General features: G+C 39.6%; 1 protein-coding gene and 2 long non-coding RNA genes across 3 annotated transcripts; 1 reads left to right on the top strand and 2 right to left on the bottom strand.

The window, feature by feature from the left end:
- Window positions 1-348: 348 nt before the first annotated feature.
- On the bottom strand, window positions 349-3,499 carry LOC149270449 (uncharacterized). The gene is made up of 3 exons (XR_016270124.1): window positions 1,680-3,499; window positions 1,064-1,593; window positions 349-939 (listed from the first exon to the last, which is right to left on the bottom strand). It is a non-coding gene; the product is annotated as an uncharacterized LOC149270449 (long non-coding RNA).
- Window positions 3,500-8,265: 4,766 nt separating this feature from the next.
- Window positions 8,266-11,454, bottom strand: LOC149270448 (uncharacterized). Its single transcript, XR_016270125.1, has 2 exons — window positions 11,356-11,454; window positions 8,266-11,279 (listed from the first exon to the last, which is right to left on the bottom strand). It is a non-coding gene; the product is annotated as an uncharacterized LOC149270448 (long non-coding RNA).
- Window positions 11,455-14,296: 2,842 nt separating this feature from the next.
- RabGGTa (Rab geranylgeranyltransferase subunit alpha) lies at window positions 14,297-16,307 on the top strand. The gene is made up of 2 exons (XM_089476256.1): window positions 14,297-16,059; window positions 16,121-16,307. Exon 1 carries the CDS (start codon window positions 14,440-14,442, stop codon window positions 16,048-16,050), a length of 1,611 nt encoding a protein of 536 aa, XP_089332382.1. The 5' UTR covers window positions 14,297-14,439; the 3' UTR covers window positions 16,051-16,059; window positions 16,121-16,307.
- Window positions 16,308-18,765: the final 2,458 nt, after the last annotated feature.

Raw genomic sequence — 18,765 nt, 5'->3', positions numbered from 1 at the left:
TCCTTGAGTGGGGAAAGTCGAAAAGTTCACTTTTAATTTTTAAGCTTTTAATTGTTAAGCTTGATTAATGTTCGCTTTGCTCAAGGAATAACAAAAAGCGAGAGGTCATACTTTGGTTTCAATACTCTGGCCGTGGAATGAAGTACAATATCATATGAGATTAAAGACCTGAGATACATATACATATATCATGTATGTATGTATATAGTAGAAACTAACTCCTATTAGAAGAACGATTCTCTTGATAAATCATATAAGATGAAAGACCTGAAATATATATATACTAGCTGGCCCGGCAAACGTTGCATTGCCCTCTATATTATTTCTAGGTAAAAAATTGTTGAAAGCTATGTTGTTCAGGCTGGGATACACTGATAAATTTATTAATCGGATTTTCATTCAAGCACCTTGTTGTAAACGACATTCTTCGTTTTTTGGTCGGGTGCAAGAACAAATAATGCGGATCGTTTGCCAACACGTGAGTATGCCACGTACAATTGACCATGAGAAAAACACGCATTTTCTAGATTGAGGCCACAAATAGTCAAAGATTGGCCCTGTGACTTGTTGATCGTCATGGCGAAGGCAAGACGAAGCGGGAATTGAATTCGTTTAAATTCAAAGGGCATATCTGTTGAGCTCATCGGAATCCTAGGAATAAGAACTTCATCTGTAAATTTTCCTTTGAGTATCAACGCGTGAATCACATTGCTCATCAGTTTTCTTATCACCAAACGCGTTCCATTGCACAGTTTTGGTTGGTTTAAATTTCTAAGCATGCAAATCATGGAGAATTGCTCTTTTCATAGCTGTGTTCATTTCTTGACGCCGGTCAAGTTGTTCTTCCATATTGCCCATGAAGTATATTTGCAAGAATTTTTGCTGTGCATCTTCAATAGGTTGCAATGATCCAATGCGATGGCAAATCTGGCCTTGAATCTTTAAATTCAAAGCCATAGTTATAGTTATATTTACAAACACTATTTACAGAAATCTAACAAACTACATTATTCAAAATTTTTTTTTGGCAGTCATAGAAAATAAAATTTTTAACGTAAATTACCTTAAATATCCGTCTCCAATATTTTCCGCCCCAAATTATGTCATTTGGAAACAGGCATTGTATTTTTGAGTGTTCGCTAGAAAATGTCGTGATTCTAGTGTTTCGCCATAAAGCAGGGAACGCAATGGCTATGGTGACCGCTAATGGCAATGTCACTTTACCACTAAGGCAGCACAAACCGGGCGTTTCACCAGCAAACTTCAATGCGCCACAATGCTAGCAAACAACGTCCATTGGACCAATGCAAACTAAACGATTCAAGCTGTAATCAATGGTGCAATCATATCGAAACGCTGCTCGATTCAAATCAATCCTTGAACCATTTCTTATTGCCATTTCACGGGCTGCCTCTCTTTGAGAAGCACGAATTAAGGCCCTTCTTCCCTGGGTACTAACGCGGAGCCTTTCTCGGGCGATTTCTCGCTCTTCGTCAGATAATTGACTCGCGCTATTCCGTTGCCTAATTGCATTATGGGTCCGCCGGGAAAGATTAGATCTTCTAGGACGCGGCATTTTTATTAATAGTAATACTGCCCTCGCACAAAACCATATAAAACAATCGAGAAATATAAATATAAATAATTTACACAAATTTATGTTTGAGACAAACAAATACCTGAACTTTCGAGATATTTAGCTTTTGTAAAAGTCCAAAAATACAATTCTTATAATTAACTTTTTTTTTTTTAATTTCGAATTTTGAATTTTGAATTTTTTATTTATTTTTGATTGTTAGGTTTTAATCTTTTGATTTTTTTTTTAATTTTTGCAGATTTTTGTTTTGAAATATTTATAAAGTTTAAAAGTCCGAAAATATAAAAAGCCAAAAATACACTTTTTAATAATTACCTTTTTTTTTTTTAATTTCGAATTTTTAATTTTTTATTTATTTTTTGAACAGTCAGGTTTTAATCTTTTGATTTTTTGCAGATTTTTGATATTTTTCCTTTTGATTTGAAATTTTTTTTTTTTTTTTTTTTTTTTTTTTTTTTTTTTTTTTTTTTTGAATAGTCAGGTCTGCTCGAGGTCAGGAGACCGTAGACTGACTGACTACATTTGTTTATTTACTTCTACACTATTGTCAAAACTGTCACTGTTACCAAGCCTACTGGGTATAAAAAAAATTTGAACATTTGGGGAAAAAACCGCGTTTTTCAAGTATTCGGCAAATTTTTTCAGTATTTTTAAGACCCTATACTAAACTCGTTGCGGAGACAAATCCAACAAATCAAAAACCATGAAAATTGGTTCAGCCCAAATCAAGTTATAAGCAGTCTTCACTTTTACACAACTTTCTTTTATATATATAGATATATCATCGAAACAAAATCCCATTCGATAGACCAGCGGTGTATATACATATATATCATATATAGAAACTTAATCTCTTTTGAAAGGCAATTTTCTTGATAACCCAAGTTGCATTAAGTCATTAAGAATATGTCATTAATATGCCCTATAGCTAATAGATTGCCTTGATATGCAGCTGCTTTTTAAGCTAAGATATTTACGTTTATTTTCCTACTAATTAAAAGTCAGCTGATGACTCACCAAATCTGTCAGCAATAACTGGAGATCAATTAAGCCGCCCACAATGCAAATTGCCCGTCAGCTGTGTTTGTTTTTTTTTTTTTTTTTTACAATCTCCTCGATCGCACAGCTGGATGGCAAGCAGGGGCATGAAGCCAGTTACTCAGGTGAGCTGTGGGGCGAGGGGTAGGGGCAAGTGCAGGGGCAGCTGGTGGCAGCATGCAGCCTCATCCCCAGCTTGAGAAACATGCAACTCGCGACTAAAAATGATTGCCTACTTCGGTGTCATAAATTAAAATCTAACAAAATAAATCAATAAAGATTAAATCTTATGTGCACATACACTCACTCACACACCAAGGCAGACAGAGTGTAGGCATAATCCAGCTGGCTTTGTGTTTGTATCTGTATCTGTATCGGAATCTGTAATCCGTTGGCCTCCTCTATTTGTATCTGTAACTAACAAAACGTGTGGTCGCATATATATGAAAGCACCGCCATGTGGTATATTTTGTCATGCATGTAGCTGTAGCTGTAGCTATATAGCTGTAGCTGTATCTGTATCTGTGAATGTGTCTGGCAGCCCCTCGAAAACTACTTAAGTATTTAGGTCTCTGTGCGGCTGTCGCTTCGCATTTTGAATGCTGAATGGGTATTTAAATTTCATACAAATTCTATGAGTGCTTGCCTGGCCCCGACCCGGTCCGGATCGTGTTTGCTGTAGGCCTGCGCAAAAAAAAAAAAAATGTATAAAAAAATAAAAAGCACCAAGCTAAAACAAAAAGCAGTTGAAAAATGCAAAAGGCGGCAGTTCAATTCATTCACTCGCACGCACACACACACACAAACACACATTCACACACTCACACTCAGTCACATTCACTCAGTCAAACCCATATACACTCCAAGCAGACAATCAGACTTTTAGACGGAACAGAAAGCCGCTTTAAGCTCTCTGTTCCATTCCCAGCAACCACATCGCATCCGCATCCGTCGCATCCGTTGCCGGCAGCTACAACAACATCAGCAATCAGATATAGAAGTTGATAAAGAATGGATGCGCTTTAATAATACGCAAAATAATAACAAGCAGCGAGTACAACAACAACACCAACCACAACAACAACAACAACAGCAATCAAGCCCTGGACAGACAATAGATGTTTAGAAAAACAGTTTTTTTTTTTTCTCCTTCTTTGGCTCTGCAGCGAGAGTCTTATAAAGGGCGCCCATTGTTAGGCCCAACATAGTCCGTAACTGAGAACTTTGTAGACTATAATCCTCAACACTGTTGAAGCTCAAAGCCGTTGACACAGAGCTAAGTAAGTCAGTACACTTAGCGAAAACCGGGTTGTAGACTTAAGTGTTACATATAAATATATAATAAATAATACAAAATATATCGAAATTCAGAATGCGTTTTGAATTTTATAAATATTAATGGATATAAACAAAATTTTCTTTGAGATTAGTCCATTAGTTACTTAATTTTGATTAATTTAGTTATTACATAATACACCTATTTACATAAGTAAATAATTAAAAAAATATATTGAATAACACTACAATAGGCCTTTGAGTCCAAGATTTACTTTGTAATATGTCGACACTTCTCAAATGTATAAATTTAATCAAATAAACTGTCAGATAAGAATATGATAAACTATTTACTTCAAATATATTAAACTCTCATATATGAATATAAAATATTATAAACTATTTAATTAATTGGTTTCCCTCATTCATTTTTAAATATTCTTTCAGTGTATTTCGGCAGCTGTTTAAAGTTGTCGACGGGTGGTCCTCAGCTTAAGATAACAAAACTTAGAAGCTAACCGCACATAGTCTCTGTTATTCCCACACAATATATATGTATATATACTTATATACATTTTGTAAAAATTGGCACATATGTATCAATATATCAATAAATGTTGGCCATGGTTTGCATTTGAATCAGTTGAGGCGATTATTTGATTTCCTTCCAGGTCTTAGATGGAACTACATATACTATATGCCCATAGCCACACCTATTTTCGGCTGCGGCCCATCCTTTCGCTCCAGTGGCGCATCAGCGTCATCATCATCGTGACCGGACGGGATCCGGCTCCACTCAGCCACGACTGAGCAGATAAACGAATACCGAAATTCGAAATTCGAATTTCGAATGCCGAGCACTTATTATTATTAATAAGTGCACGTTAATGTTTGCTTGATTGAGCGCTCAATCAAATGAAATTCTATACGCATGGTGAGCACACAAAAAAAAAAAAAAAAAACAAAAATGAGAAAAAGGAAAAAAAAAAAAACATTGCGAGCCTTGACAAACTGAATGCGCAGGCAGGCGGGCGTTCCCCCAGCTGAAAAGAGTGGAATATAAATCCTTTTGGACCCGCGCTGCGTATTCACTAATTTCGAGTGCGCTCGTTGCATGCCTCATTTAAGTGGAACGCGTTGCGCATGCAACGCATGCGAACAAGTAAATATAATTCATAATTGTCGCTCTATTCAGACAGCGAGCGACGGGACGGTGCTCAGGAGTCGCGCACCAGGACCCGGCGAACGGGGTAGCAGTTCCAAGGTTCCCCTGGGCTTACACTCTGTGCATACCCTGTGCGCTGTGGCCGGCCTGCAGAGGGTAGCTTAGCGTGTTACTATCAATCGATTCGCCTTTTGTACTCAATTGTCATGTTGCCCATCAATCATAGACAACGATTTCGAGCAGCTCAAAGTGACGCGCGAGGGCGTAGAGGAATAGAAGGTGCCGGGGGGTATCTTTAATTAAGAACTGTTGGATCTACCTATGTCTGTCGAGGCATTTGTATCTACAATAATATACTATATAGCTGAGTTGTGTCTGGCAACTGCTGAATAACTGATGTAGCTGTCTTTGTACTTATGGAGTAGATATATCTATCTCTAATGTATAGATATTTTGATTTGTATCTGTATCTTTGCATATACATATATAGATGTATCTATTGTGTAGCTAGCACATATTTTTTTATCTGTATCTGTATCTGAATATGAATGTAATTGTAGCCAGTAGCTGTATCTGGTATATGCCTTTGTCTCTCCATTTGATTATCTGTTACTTTAATTGCTATCTTTATTCGTATCTGATATCTGTATTCAGCAAAATATGTTTTTTTTGTACTTCAACTATCCAGCTGTATCATTACATGTATCGGTATCTGCAAACGTATCTCTAATTGTATCTAAATAAATTTGTACTGCATCTGCTGCAGTAACTTTAATGACATTTCAATCCGCCTCTGTATTTGGCATGCGCATCTTCAGCTGCCAGATAACTGTAAGTGTATCGGTTTCTGCATACGTATACGTATCCGGTCACTGCATCGGTATCTGTAAGCGTATCTTTATCTGCATTTATAGCTCTGCAGCGTATGGGATTGCGGAAGTGGCATGGCGTCGCAAAGCTGGCTGATTCCCTGGACGGCACCTTGCTGCGATGTGCAGCCACGCCCCCAACTTGCCCCCGCCGGCTGCAGCTTGGCCGTTGCAGTTTAATCGTTTGCACAGCAGCCGCTTTTTGTTGGCCTTAAAATTTACCGTTGCCTGGCATTGTTTGCGCCCTGGCCGAAAAGGACGAGGCTCAGGTTTTTCGGGATTCGTGTGAATTTCTTGGGATTTGTTGATGCGATTTTGTTGTTGTTGCTGTATTTTATTTGTTCTTTTCTTTTTTTTGCATTTCTCTTTGTTTGCACAGGCAGGATGTTTGCACCTTCCGCAGCGATAGGTATGCGAGAAGAGGGATGTATGTATCTGGTTGCTTAATGACAGGTTGCCGTTGAGCCGTGGCAGGGGATTGCTCGAGTTATTAATGCCATTCGAAAGCAATTTAATATATGCATTCTGTTTATTTGAGCTGCTCTAAGCAAACAATTCCCAGCAATCTATCTGCAACCCCTAATGGACATGGAAAACCCTTTAGAAAATTGCTGCCACTCGCAATGTATGTAACTGTGTGAGTGTGTAGCTAAATGTAGTTGTGTGTGTGTGTGTGTGTGTGTGTGTATTAAGTCAAAGCCGAGCCGCATTCACTTGAGACCCACAACGAAATGGCATTGGGGCATGGAATAAGTATCCTAAGTATATATATACGTATACATATATCGATGTATGTATGTCTGCTGAGGCAACTGCACATATGCAAACGTATGTAAATATAAATGTATCTCAAGTAGTAAGCATTTCTCATGGCGACGACGAGGACTGCGTTTTAAGTGCTTGCGAACCGAAATGAAATTTAAATGCGTTGTTCGCGTCTCCTGAAGTGCCGAATTCGAGTGGCACGACAAAGCCAAGCTGTATAACTCTGAATACCTTTCAGCTACACTGAATAACTCTTTGAATATCAAACGCAATTTCCATAAATCAAACAATTGATTGCGCGCACATATACATATACATATATATACATATATATATATATATATATATATATATTCGAATGGATATGTCTAGAGAATGGGAAAAGATCCATCATATATTTGGCAGTCAAATAATTGTGGCGAGTAGACTGCGATCGTTGACCTAAGATTGTTTGTTTTTTAATTTTTTTCTGGACTCTCGTCTTTGGCTGCATAAATTTCAATTATTGTACATTTGTTATTTTCATTGAAAACCTGCCATCAATTATGCAGCTGGCGTTTTAATAATTAAATGTAATATTATAACATTTAAGATACAGATTAAAAGGTAAGAAAAACATGTTTTGCACTGGCAATTTGTATGGAAATATTTGAATCAGCTGATTTACGATTGAAATAATCGTCGAACGCATATAAATGAATAATATTACACAAAGTGCATTTGCACATTCCACTAATATATATAATAATAATAATAAGCAGAATTTTAAGAAATTAAAGGCCATATAGGCAGCTCGTGAAGCTTATGCAAATTGCGTTTCATTTCAATTCAATGAAAGAGTATTAACCAAAAAAAAAAAAACAGAAAAAAAAAAAGAAAAAAGAAATAAATATAAAAAAACATGCAAATGCCAAATGTCATTTAGCATTCCCTGAGATGCCATTCCCTTAATATGCAGACCGCCGGAGATGAGCCGGTAGAGCCAGACCTGGATGCCAGCCAGCCAAGCCAAATGGGAGCAGCAGCGACTGCAGCAATTGTTGCTGTTGTTGTTGCTGCTGCTGCTGCATTGTTGCTGTTGTTGTTGTGTATTTATTTAAGCGCTCTCGGTCCCGGTCTTTTGTGGCCTTTGAATGCTGCACGTTTCACAGCGTATGTTGGCTAGACCCATGCACAGAGCGCAGAGCATAGAGCCCAACCAGTCTAGGGCGAGGCAGCACAGCGCACTTAATCATATTCGATACAGATAAGCTTCACTGCCGGTACGTGCATAGAATTTAAGCATACATAATAATCATCGACAGCCAGGCAGTCACTCGTCCAGAAAAACAACAACAATGCCGCTCACTGAGTGACGTATAAGAGAAGCGAAAAAAAAGGTAAAATGGTAGAAAAATAAAAATCGAGGCGTGTAGCGCACAATATTATCATAAAGCAAACACAGCCAGCAGAGAGCAGTTGAGGAACAACAGGAACAAAGCATCACTCACTGCCTCTCCCTCTCTCTCTCTCTCTCTCTCTCTCTCTCTCTCTCTCTCACACACACACACAACTCATAATATCATATTATTGTTATTATTCTTGACGTTATAGTTGAAATTGCATACACAAAAGGCCAATACTTTGGAAACCCCAATGATCGTCAGGCACTAAGTTCAAATTATGCAGCGTCTACCGTTCCCAAAGTTTTCAATGCGCGTTTCAATTTGAACTTGGCTGCCGCTGGGCGACCCTTGGCTGCGGTTACCAGCCAGCTAACCAGCCAGCTTATTCATCCGACCAGCTAACAAACCAGCCAAGCAGCCAGCCAGCCATCCATTCGAGCAGTCAGCCAACCAACCGCAGTCCCATGTCTCTGCGTATCTGAGAGATTTGAGCCCGGCTCTGGCAACATTTGATCTTTGGCTGGCGGCAAGCTATTTTCTCGTTTTCTCAATTTTTTTATGTTGTTTTATTTATTCATTATTTCTTTATTTTATTTCATTTTGTTGTTGCTGTGTTCATTTTTGTGCCTGCCTGCTCGAAGCAGGCTTTGTCTCATGTTTCAGCATATGCCACTGAAAATCCGCCACGATAAAGTAGGAATTCGCAATGGCTTTTTGATTGTGGTGCTATCAGGCAGAAGGTGAGGCCTGCAGCAGGGCCTCAAAATGACTGCGAACTGAGTGAGGCTTGCAAAAAACTTATTTGTTTTTAAATTTCTTTGAATGAGTAAGTTCCATGGTTGATAAGGTCTTGCTATGGAATGATGAGAGGAGATGAACGTTCCATCACTTTGTTAAAAGAGGAACTGGATATATTGCTTATATCAGTAATATTTATCATTGTAGATAAATATGTGTAAATAACTTAGCATATTTATAGGTATATTTAATTACATATTTCTTTGAATGAATAAGTTCCATAGTTGATAAGGTCTTGCTATGGAATGATGAGAGGAGATGAACGTTCCATCACTTTGTTAAAAGAGGAACTGGATATATTGCTTATATCAGTAATATTTATCATTATTATATATATTTTGTGCTTATTATAGTAAGCGGTTTTTGACTTATTTTTTAAATTTATTTAGAAATCAATTTCTGCATTTTAACAATATTATTTTTTATATTAATCCTTAATTAATGCTTACAACATTTTTAGTTTTTCTTCACTCAGACTAATAAAATTTCTCTAATTTCGCTTTGGGTATTTTGATAGTTTCTTTCCACGTAGAATATCATGAATGTACTCAGATAAATATCTGCTAGATTCAGATAGTCTTAAAAAAATTATGGATCAATGTAAAAACAAAAATTGTAAATATATTAAAAATAAATCTTAAATACTTGTAAATACTTATGGCTTCTTAAGAAATGTAGAAAAACTCAAAATAAATATGAAAAATTGGTAAAAAGTCAGAGTTCCGTTGCTAAAATGCCTATACCTTCTGAGTATTTGTCCGGGTTCCCTTCAGGATTATAAATATGATTCATTCTTATATCTAATTCATTCATCGCATAATTCAGTCTCACACTTTAATTTATTTCAATAGTTGCCCAGCGAGTATTCCCGCTTTTCGCTATAGATAAAACGTTTACTCAAATTCCGATTGTATTTTCAAAAACAAGTATTTAAATGATAATGGTTAAATTCAATAATCCCAATTGAAATGGAAAATATGTTACGTGCTGTCATGGCAAAAGGTATTCCTTTTATTTTAATTTAATGGAAATGGAAAATCAAATCAATGAAAAGTGAAAAATTGAAAACCGAAATGTAAATAGAAACCGGGTGAAGGGGAGTGGAACGTGTAGAGCGTTGAGCCTGGTGACATTTGCTAAACGCTTAATTGGCATTAAGCACGTAAGGATCAGGCAGTACGAAGTGGACCTTGTTTGCTGTATCCGCCAGTTGACGAGGGGTAAGAGCTGTTGTCAAAGCCAGCCAAGCGTTTGCAATTGTAATTAAGCAGAGGTAGACCGAGCCAGAGACTGAATATGAGAGACAGTCGAGCAGCAGCGGTTTAAAGTGTTCGCCAGCCAACAACAGCAACGACAACAACAACAACAAGAGCAACAACAACAGCAATTGTGAGTCCTTTCAATCTGCTTGCCGTTCTAAGCTGCTGCGTATTTATTTAGGCGCTCTACGTGCCGCCAGGCAAAGCCTTTAATGCTCTGCTCAAACAAAGATGCGATTTTGAGGCGCTTACGCACGCAGCCAACCGGCTGGCTGGTTGCTGGCTGACGCTGGCGGAATAAAGGACCTGGGCAGGAGATCTGGACACAGTTGGTAGAACCCACCCCTGTCACGTTGCAAGTCATCAGCAACTGCTGCTGCTGTTGTTGCTGCTGCTGTTGTTGCTGCTGCTGCTGCTGCTGTTATTGTTGATATTATAGCAATTATAATAATTGCGCGCACAAATCGACAGTTACATGAAACTTTTGCTCGTCCTTGGTGCTTGGTCCTTGGCAACTGCACAGCAACAGCAGCAGCAGCAGCAAAGGCAATGGCAAGAGGAAATTGCATAAAACTAATTCAGTTCTTGTGAGCTCGTTTCCTGTCCTGTCCTGTCCTTTCTCGATGTCCTGTCGTCAACAGCAGCAGCAGCAGGAGCAGCAGCAGCAGCAGGAGCAGATTTGCATAACTTTTTCAATTTCACAACTCAAGCTGTGGCCGAGGCCGTGGCATATGTGCCAGCAGCCATAGACACGCCCACACAAGCTACACGACCGCAGCGACCCACACACACACACACACACCCAGCACTCGCCCATCTTCAGTTACAACCGCGTCGTCTCCATCTCCATCTCCATCTCCTTCGCCATTGGTATTGGCATCAGCATCGTCATCGTGGTCGATGCGAATGTCGCTGACATCGTTGCCAGGCTGCTTTTTATTTACGTCAATTGCTTGCGCACTCTGTTCGAGTCCTGCCATGCCGCTCCTGGGACGAGCGAGGAGCGGGGAGGCGCAAAGTCCGGTGGCAATGACGGCAGCACTGGCTGCGTTGTGGCTGCGTCTTTGGTGTCAATTCGTTGCGTGGAAAATGCTGCCACGCCGGAAAAATCACGGGCCACTTGGTGGGCTGCCACGTATAGAAGGCAAACTTAGCTGCTATAGTTCGTTTAATTTTATTTTTATTCTCCCCTGTCTCGCCTTACCTGCTTGATGCAGATATCAGTTACCCGGCGAGCGGGTCGCCCGGGCGACCCTCTCACGTAATTGAACTGACAACAACACACTTGAGTCTACGTGTGGCCTAAGCCCGCTTTTAAATGCAATTGCGAAATATCTTTAACTTTTAGACTACATTTTCAGTCGAAAACAAAGCCAACGAGGAACCTGAAATATTGTTCACTTCATAGTAATCGCTCTCAATATTCATGGGAACTTGGAATGTGTAAGTATACAGAATATACAGACTTTATATGAGTTACAACACCTGCAGGGGGCCAAATATAGCTCAACTCACATACCAAACTTTGGCTCTGATTCTAAATTATTAAAATTAAAAATTCGAATATTTTTATAATTTAATTTAAATTATATTTAATTGTGTTTAAGTTATATTAAGTAATTAAATATATCTATTTTGCGGATTTGTCAATTCATAAGTCAATATTCATAAGGAAATATCAAGTAATGTTATTTAGTATAAATAGTATACATAATACATAGTATATATAATAATCAGCATATGTAATACTATATATTTAGTATACTTAGTAAATAACTGAAACACCAATATACCCACTTCACTTTGTGAACGAGAGTTTAAACTTAAAACTCAAACTGTAAACTCCTAAACACGTTTATAATGGCTTGAAATATGTATCGTTAATTAATAATAACAGCTTTTGTTTATGAGATCATAAGTAAACTACTGAAGTAAACTCCAGCTAATTTGTTTTCTTTAATGCACATTCTGTTTTCTCAAGTTATATAAAACCATGTTTAGCTGAATCATAGCCCAGATGCCAAATTTCTTTCTTAACACACATAATTACATAAAAATGTGATCATACATATGCTATAAAATAATACAGCGAATCGAAGAAAAAACTTAAAGGGGAGAGAAAATAGATCTCAGCGGATCAAGTTTATATAAAACAGAAATAGATAAATAGCAAATCTTTTATAATGTACTAGGAAATATATATGTATATATATATATAGTTCTTTATTTCGATCAGCTGTATACATATATGTATATGTACATATGTAACTATCATGTAGAATCACAATTATAATTTCCTAATTTTTTAAATCATGTTTGTAAGGCTTAATATGATAATTAAATTTAATATAATTACATACATACATCCTTATCGATTTCCCTCCAAAATCTATTAAGATTATTTGGAAATGAAAATTGATAGCCCATTAAATATGCATATGCATATCGCACAGCATGTCGCATAGCTCTTCCGTATTCCAAATTTAGTTTTGTTTGTCTTTTGTTTGGGCTGCCACTGTGACCCGTCACTGTGACCCGTCACTGTTCCCATCATTGTCACTGTCACCGCTCGGGCACCTAAGCGAGGCATATCCAATCAACTTTGTCGCCTGAGCAAATGCCCCGTGAGCTCTTCAAATGCTGTTCCTGTTCCTCGACCTTCACTTTAAATCGCCTCTGTGTGTGTGTGTAAATATGGGTCTGTGTGTGTGTCGTAAAAATAAAAACCTAGCTTCATTTTATTTTCATGGTTTTTGTTACTCCAATTACCAATGCGATTTTCAGTCGTTTTCTCTATCTCTGTCTCTTTCACTGCTACTGCCTGTCTCTCTCTCTCTCTCTCGCTCTTCCTCTGTCTCCTTTCTGTCTGTCATCGGCTTAGCCCACATAACGGGCCACGTTATGTGATATATTGCCTGAATTATGGCTTGGCGAACATTTTGCACCTAAGCTGCGGCGCTGCTTTGTTGTTATTATCCTTCGAAATGCTCGACCCACCCCCATCGTCCTGTCGCGACCTGTTACCAAGATTAACGCGACATCGGAGTGGCCTGCCAGTGAGTGAGTGAGCTGCGAGCGGGCGCAAAAAGGACGAGCTGCAAAATCAGTCATAATATTTCAAATTTCATAAATTGATGCGTATCACATTAGACGGCAGCAGCAGCAGCAACAACAACAACAATGGCGAGGATAGCAGCTAACGGTAACGACGTGTCCTTGTTGCTGTTGTTGTTGTTGTTGCTGTCGTTATTGGTGCTGCTGCTGCTCCTGCTCAGTGAACAACCCTCGGGAACTGGCTTTGATAAACGCGCCCAGGGGCCCATTGAATTATGCTTTCTTTTGGGTGCGAGAGGTGTGGTTGCTGCCACGCCTACATTTCAACGCGCCTCAGCAAATATATATATATATATATATATATATATGTATATATATATATACGAGAATATCCTCTTTGATTTTGCTGCACGATTGATTTTCTCGCCCGCAGCTAAGAAGACGCCATCGTCGGCAGCATTCGTGTCCTTCAATCGCACCTGCGCTTAGTCCTGCCTCGACTTCAATTGCTCCCCAGACACGTGCGGGGGGTGTTACGGGCGGTTGCTGGAGCATGGCTTGGCTGTGTCATTTCATGGCCTTCGTTTATGCGACTATTTGATTTTTTATTGCCTTGCAGCCATAAAACAATAAAAAATTGTTGGTATTTGTATGGAAGTTCGATTGCTTGTATAGCATCTCTAGCGGGAAATGCTTTTCTAATTAAATTTTATGGCTGTTCAATAAAAATTTCAAGATTTAATCTTGGGTGAAAATTACCTCAAATTCAATGCGAGAACGTTGTTCAAGTCCAAAAATTTTATAAATATAAAAATATGGATCTTACTATTAAATTATTATTATCATTATATACAATATTTGTATACGCTTTGAAACCCTTCGTATATTTATTTAAAGTAAACAGAACAGTTGCTCGAATTTGGAGCGCCACCTATGTCTGCGAATCGAACAAGCAACAGAATAGATTTCATAGCAAGCAGCTTTAGCTGACTCACAAATTAAACTGTTATACTGAACAGGCAACAGTTGGTAGCACTTGAACATTTTACAAGCAGTGCTCTCTGTTAACAGACATTGTTTACCACTTAACAGCTTCACTTGAGCAGAAAGTTTGTAAAATGTTAAGACAGCTGATATTCCACCACTTGATTCACTTTTAGTCATTACGCGAATTTAATTTGTTTGGACCTTTTAGACTTAAAATTTGTTGTATAATTATCTTATATTAGCCAAAATGCATGGCCGTGTCAAGGTACGCACCACAGAGGAGGAGCGTGAGCGTAAAAAGAAGGAGCAGGTGCTCAAGATGCGCGCCTATCGAGCTGCCATGACTCGCATTCAGAAAAAACGCAGCCTCGGCGAACTGGATGACGAAATGCTTGGACTAACGGTACAAATACTGCTGCGTAATCCGGATATAACGACTTTGTGGAATATACGACGCGAATGTGTGCTAAGGAAGACAGCAGAATTGCAAAAGGCAATGGAGGAAGATGAGGCACGGTCGAAGCAGGAGGTGGGGAAAGAAGACGAGAGCAACAAGCCAAAGGTGGTGAAAGAAGATGAGAGTGACACGCCGAAGGTGAAGAAAGAAGACGAGAGCGACAAGCCGAAAGTGGGAGAACAAGCCGACGGCGATAAGAAGGCAGCCGAGCAGAAAGCAGACGAGGAGAAGTCAGACGAGGAGAAGAAAGAGGATACGAAAGAGATCTTGGCGCAACAACTCCAGTCGATCTATAAAACGGAGCTAGACCTCACCGAACAGTGCCTGATGGTCAACCCAAAGTCATACAATGGTTGGCATCATCGCTGCTGGACCTTGGAGCAGAATCCTCAGGCCGATTGGCAGCGGGAGTTGCAGTTGTGCAACAAGTACTTGAAGTACGATGAGCGTAACTTTCACACCTGGGACTACAGACGCTATGTGAGCGACAAGGCGTCGGTGCCCGCTGAGCAAGAGCTGGACTTTTGCACAGAGAAAATCAAAGTGAACTTCTCCAATTACTCGAGCTGGCATCATCGCAGCCTGCTGCTGCCCAAGCTGTATCCCAACGAGCAGCAGGATCGGCCCATGAGCGAGCACAAGCTGAAAGAGGAGCTGGAAATGGTGCTGACGGCGGCCTTCACGGATCCCAACGACAGTAGCGCCTGGTTCTATCAGCGCTGGCTGTTGGGCAACGGAGCGCATAGCGAGCAAACAGCCACAGTGGCTGCTTTTCGCTGTTGGCCCCATAAGGCGCAGCTGTCGCTAAAGAAATCCCATCCAGAGCTGGCGCAGCTCACGGTGCAGTTGATCAGCGGACAGCAAACGCTGCAGCTGCAGCCTTGGACAGCTGTGAACAGCGAGAAGAACCAATGGCAATGCGAGCAAGCTATAGCAATCGATCCAAGTCAAGATTATTTCCTGGATGTAGCTGGCCAACGCATGCAGCTGGCCGTGCAGCCCAGTGATCAGAGCCTTTACTATTTTGTGCCGCCGCATGCAACTTCAAGCTGCAGCAAGGAGCTGCTCACTGAGCTGCAAACCCAGCTCCAATCCTGCCTAGACTTGCTCGAATATGAGCCGGACAGCAAGTGGACGCTGCTGACTAGTGCGCTGCTCATGCGCGCCATCGACGTGAGCAGCTATCATGAGCAGAGCTTGACGCATCTGGCCAAACTGGAGCAGGTGGACGCTCTGCGTCAGGGCTACTATAAGGACTTATCGGCACGTTGGACAATGGAAATGGCCTTGGCCAAATGGCCCACCTCATCCAGCTATCCTCAACTGTTCGAGTTGCCCACCAAAATGCCAAGGATGCCCTATGCCCAGTATTTGATTGTGGCTGACAAAATATCCAGCTGAATTTATAGTGTGAGATTTAATTGTTTGTAATTCTGTATAATTTTTGTTAATTCTGATATTTCGTTTGCAGCTCGTCTGGATTTTGATGAGCTGAATGCCTTGGTTTTAGCTACTATCCATACAATATTCCAGTTTGGCGTACGGCTTCTTTATACACGCGTTTTGTATATACTTTTTATATGATCACCGCCTCAACGCTGAACACATACATATTTAAATAAACATTTTTATACGCTAAGTGAAGCATATATATATATATATTAATATGTGTGTATTACGGGTAATCCTAGAATATGGCAATGAGGAAACTATTTTAGAGCAGCACGAAAATGAATTTCGCTTCTAGAATAATATTCAACTTAATCATGTATATACATGTATATATATGTATGTATATGTATTTCTATGGTCTCTCGTGAAACTTTCATCTTAATGCAATTCATCGTGACTTTCATGAGCATCAGCTGCTCACCTGGCCAAGTTTTCTGGCAGGCCCCGATGCTGAAGGAACTCTGTCCCAGCACTTTCCTTGACTAGATTTGTTGGTTTTTTGTGTGACTTCTGTTGCATAAATTATCATACAAGCGCTGTCAGTGAATGGCTTCACGCGCTGGCAACATTGGCAGCCACATGTCATTACGTGTCACATGAACTGACAGCAACATGTGGCAAGGAATGTGAGTGAGTGTGTGGGTGTGTATGTGTGTGTGTGTGGGTGAATGTGTAATAATGTGAGATGCTTTGGCATCAAGGTGTTAATGCATCCGCAACAACCTGGTCTACCCTCACCTGATGCTGGAGATTCCTAGCTAACTTTAAATACTGCTGTTGCTGCTGCTGTTGTTGTTGTTGATGTTGTTATTCCTGTTGCCATTGATGTTGCTGCTGCTATTGTTATTGATACTCCTGCTATAGTTGCTGCTTATTTTTTTACTTTTGCTGCTGTTGGTTTTTAAACGGGAGATCCTTCCTTGCTTGCTTCTGTTATTTCCTTGCCTGCTGCTTCTTCTTCTCGTGTTGCATGTGGAAATAAACGAGCTGCTGCTTTAATGCACATCACGCACACAAGCGCCATCCATATCATATCCATATCAACAGCAACGTCTTGGCATTTAAATTTCCGCTGCAATCCGCACGCATCTCCATCTCCACATCCATCTGCATCCAGTGCCCTCTCGACTGCATAATATGAATTGCTGGCGCTGCTGGCACTGCTGGCACTGCTGGCTGCTGGTTGCGGGCTGCTGGTTGCTGTTCGTCTCCAGTTAATGCTAATTATGCCGCATCTTGTAAATATTTTGACTTTGTGCACTTGCTGGAGCAGTGAAGCGTGACGTTGACACGTTGATGCTCATTAAATTATTTGACGCCAATTATTTGTGCAGTGGGCGTGGCCGGGCAAGCAGCATAGGCGACGAGACTTGGCAAACTCAATTAATGAGACATGGCGACATCTGTGGCGAGTAAACACAGGAAATACAGGATGCGCAGCTGATGCAATCTTGGGCACACAAATTGCATTCTGGTAGTTCATGTAGTTCAGATTGGAATATTGATTAATTGACTGATAGCAGTCGCAACTGATGCACTTAACCGGATTGTGGGTGTTAGATGATACGGCATTATTATGAAGTGAAATTTAGTCACTCCCTCCCTCTCTATAAAATTTATTCTTGATTAAAGCAAACACTAGTCAAAATTATTGCCTACATTCAGTCACACGACTTCTATATACCCTACCTTTTTTACTCACAGGCTTCAATTGAGTCACAAAGTGAAATTTTCAACAATAAGTGAAATAAATTAAAATTAAAGTGAAATTTCAAGTTGCATTCAAATTGAATTTTACTATACTAAATGATAAGAGTAAGGCATAAAGAAAACTGAAAGAATTTCGCTAAGACCGAGTAGAACCTCGAAATAGATGAGCATTAAATATCTCCGACCATTTAATATAGTCGTTTTTCTAATCCATAAGGCAATATTTCTAAATATATAAACTTGTTAATTGCATACTATTGGCATTATTATCTTAAGTTCATGCTTAAAAGATAGATTTAATTTATAAATAAATTATATAATATTAATAAAAAACACGAAATGAAAGACTGAAATGCACTAATAGAATTTATAATTTGAATACGCATTTTTTTCTAAATTTATTTCAAAGGAAGCACTAGCCGAGAAGGAGATAGGAGATATGCCTCCAGCCTCTTATATCTTATAGTTCATGAGAAATAAATAATATTTTACATTAGCTCTCTGGAATGTAGTTGTGGCACAATCAGATTCACTTGACTCATTTTTTCTACACTATTTCGAATATATTTTGGTAGATTTGATCTCTTGTAATTGATGTTATCTCTATTAATTAAAATGCCGGAAGTGTTCAGCCGGTACAACGGCAATTTCTGTTTCTTTTATGGCCCTAACCAATCTGAGCACATATCGCAGCGCTTCTTTGGCTGTTGCTGCTGTTGGTGTAACTGTTGTTGCCGTTGTAGCTGCCGTTGCTTTTGCCGTTGTTGTCAAAACTTTAATTGCCTTTCGTCCAAAAACTTTGCAAAACTCGGCGCAGTGCATTCTGTTAACATTTCCTGTGAGTTTTTCGGCAACGCTGCATTCCCAACACAACTTCCACCGACCACGCCCCCTTTCACAGGCTGCGCCTGGTCGACAGCCGTTGTTCAGCTTCCAGCTGGCAAAGACTTGAAC

Source organism: Drosophila arizonae, chromosome 2 (genome assembly GCF_054131065.1).
Source record: "Drosophila arizonae isolate 15081-1271.41 chromosome 2, UAZ_ARI_1.0, whole genome shotgun sequence".
Taxonomy (NCBI): Eukaryota; Metazoa; Arthropoda; class Insecta; order Diptera; family Drosophilidae; genus Drosophila; species Drosophila arizonae.
The sequence above is the reverse complement of the archived record's forward strand: the minus strand, read 5'-3'. Positions and strand labels throughout refer to the sequence as shown.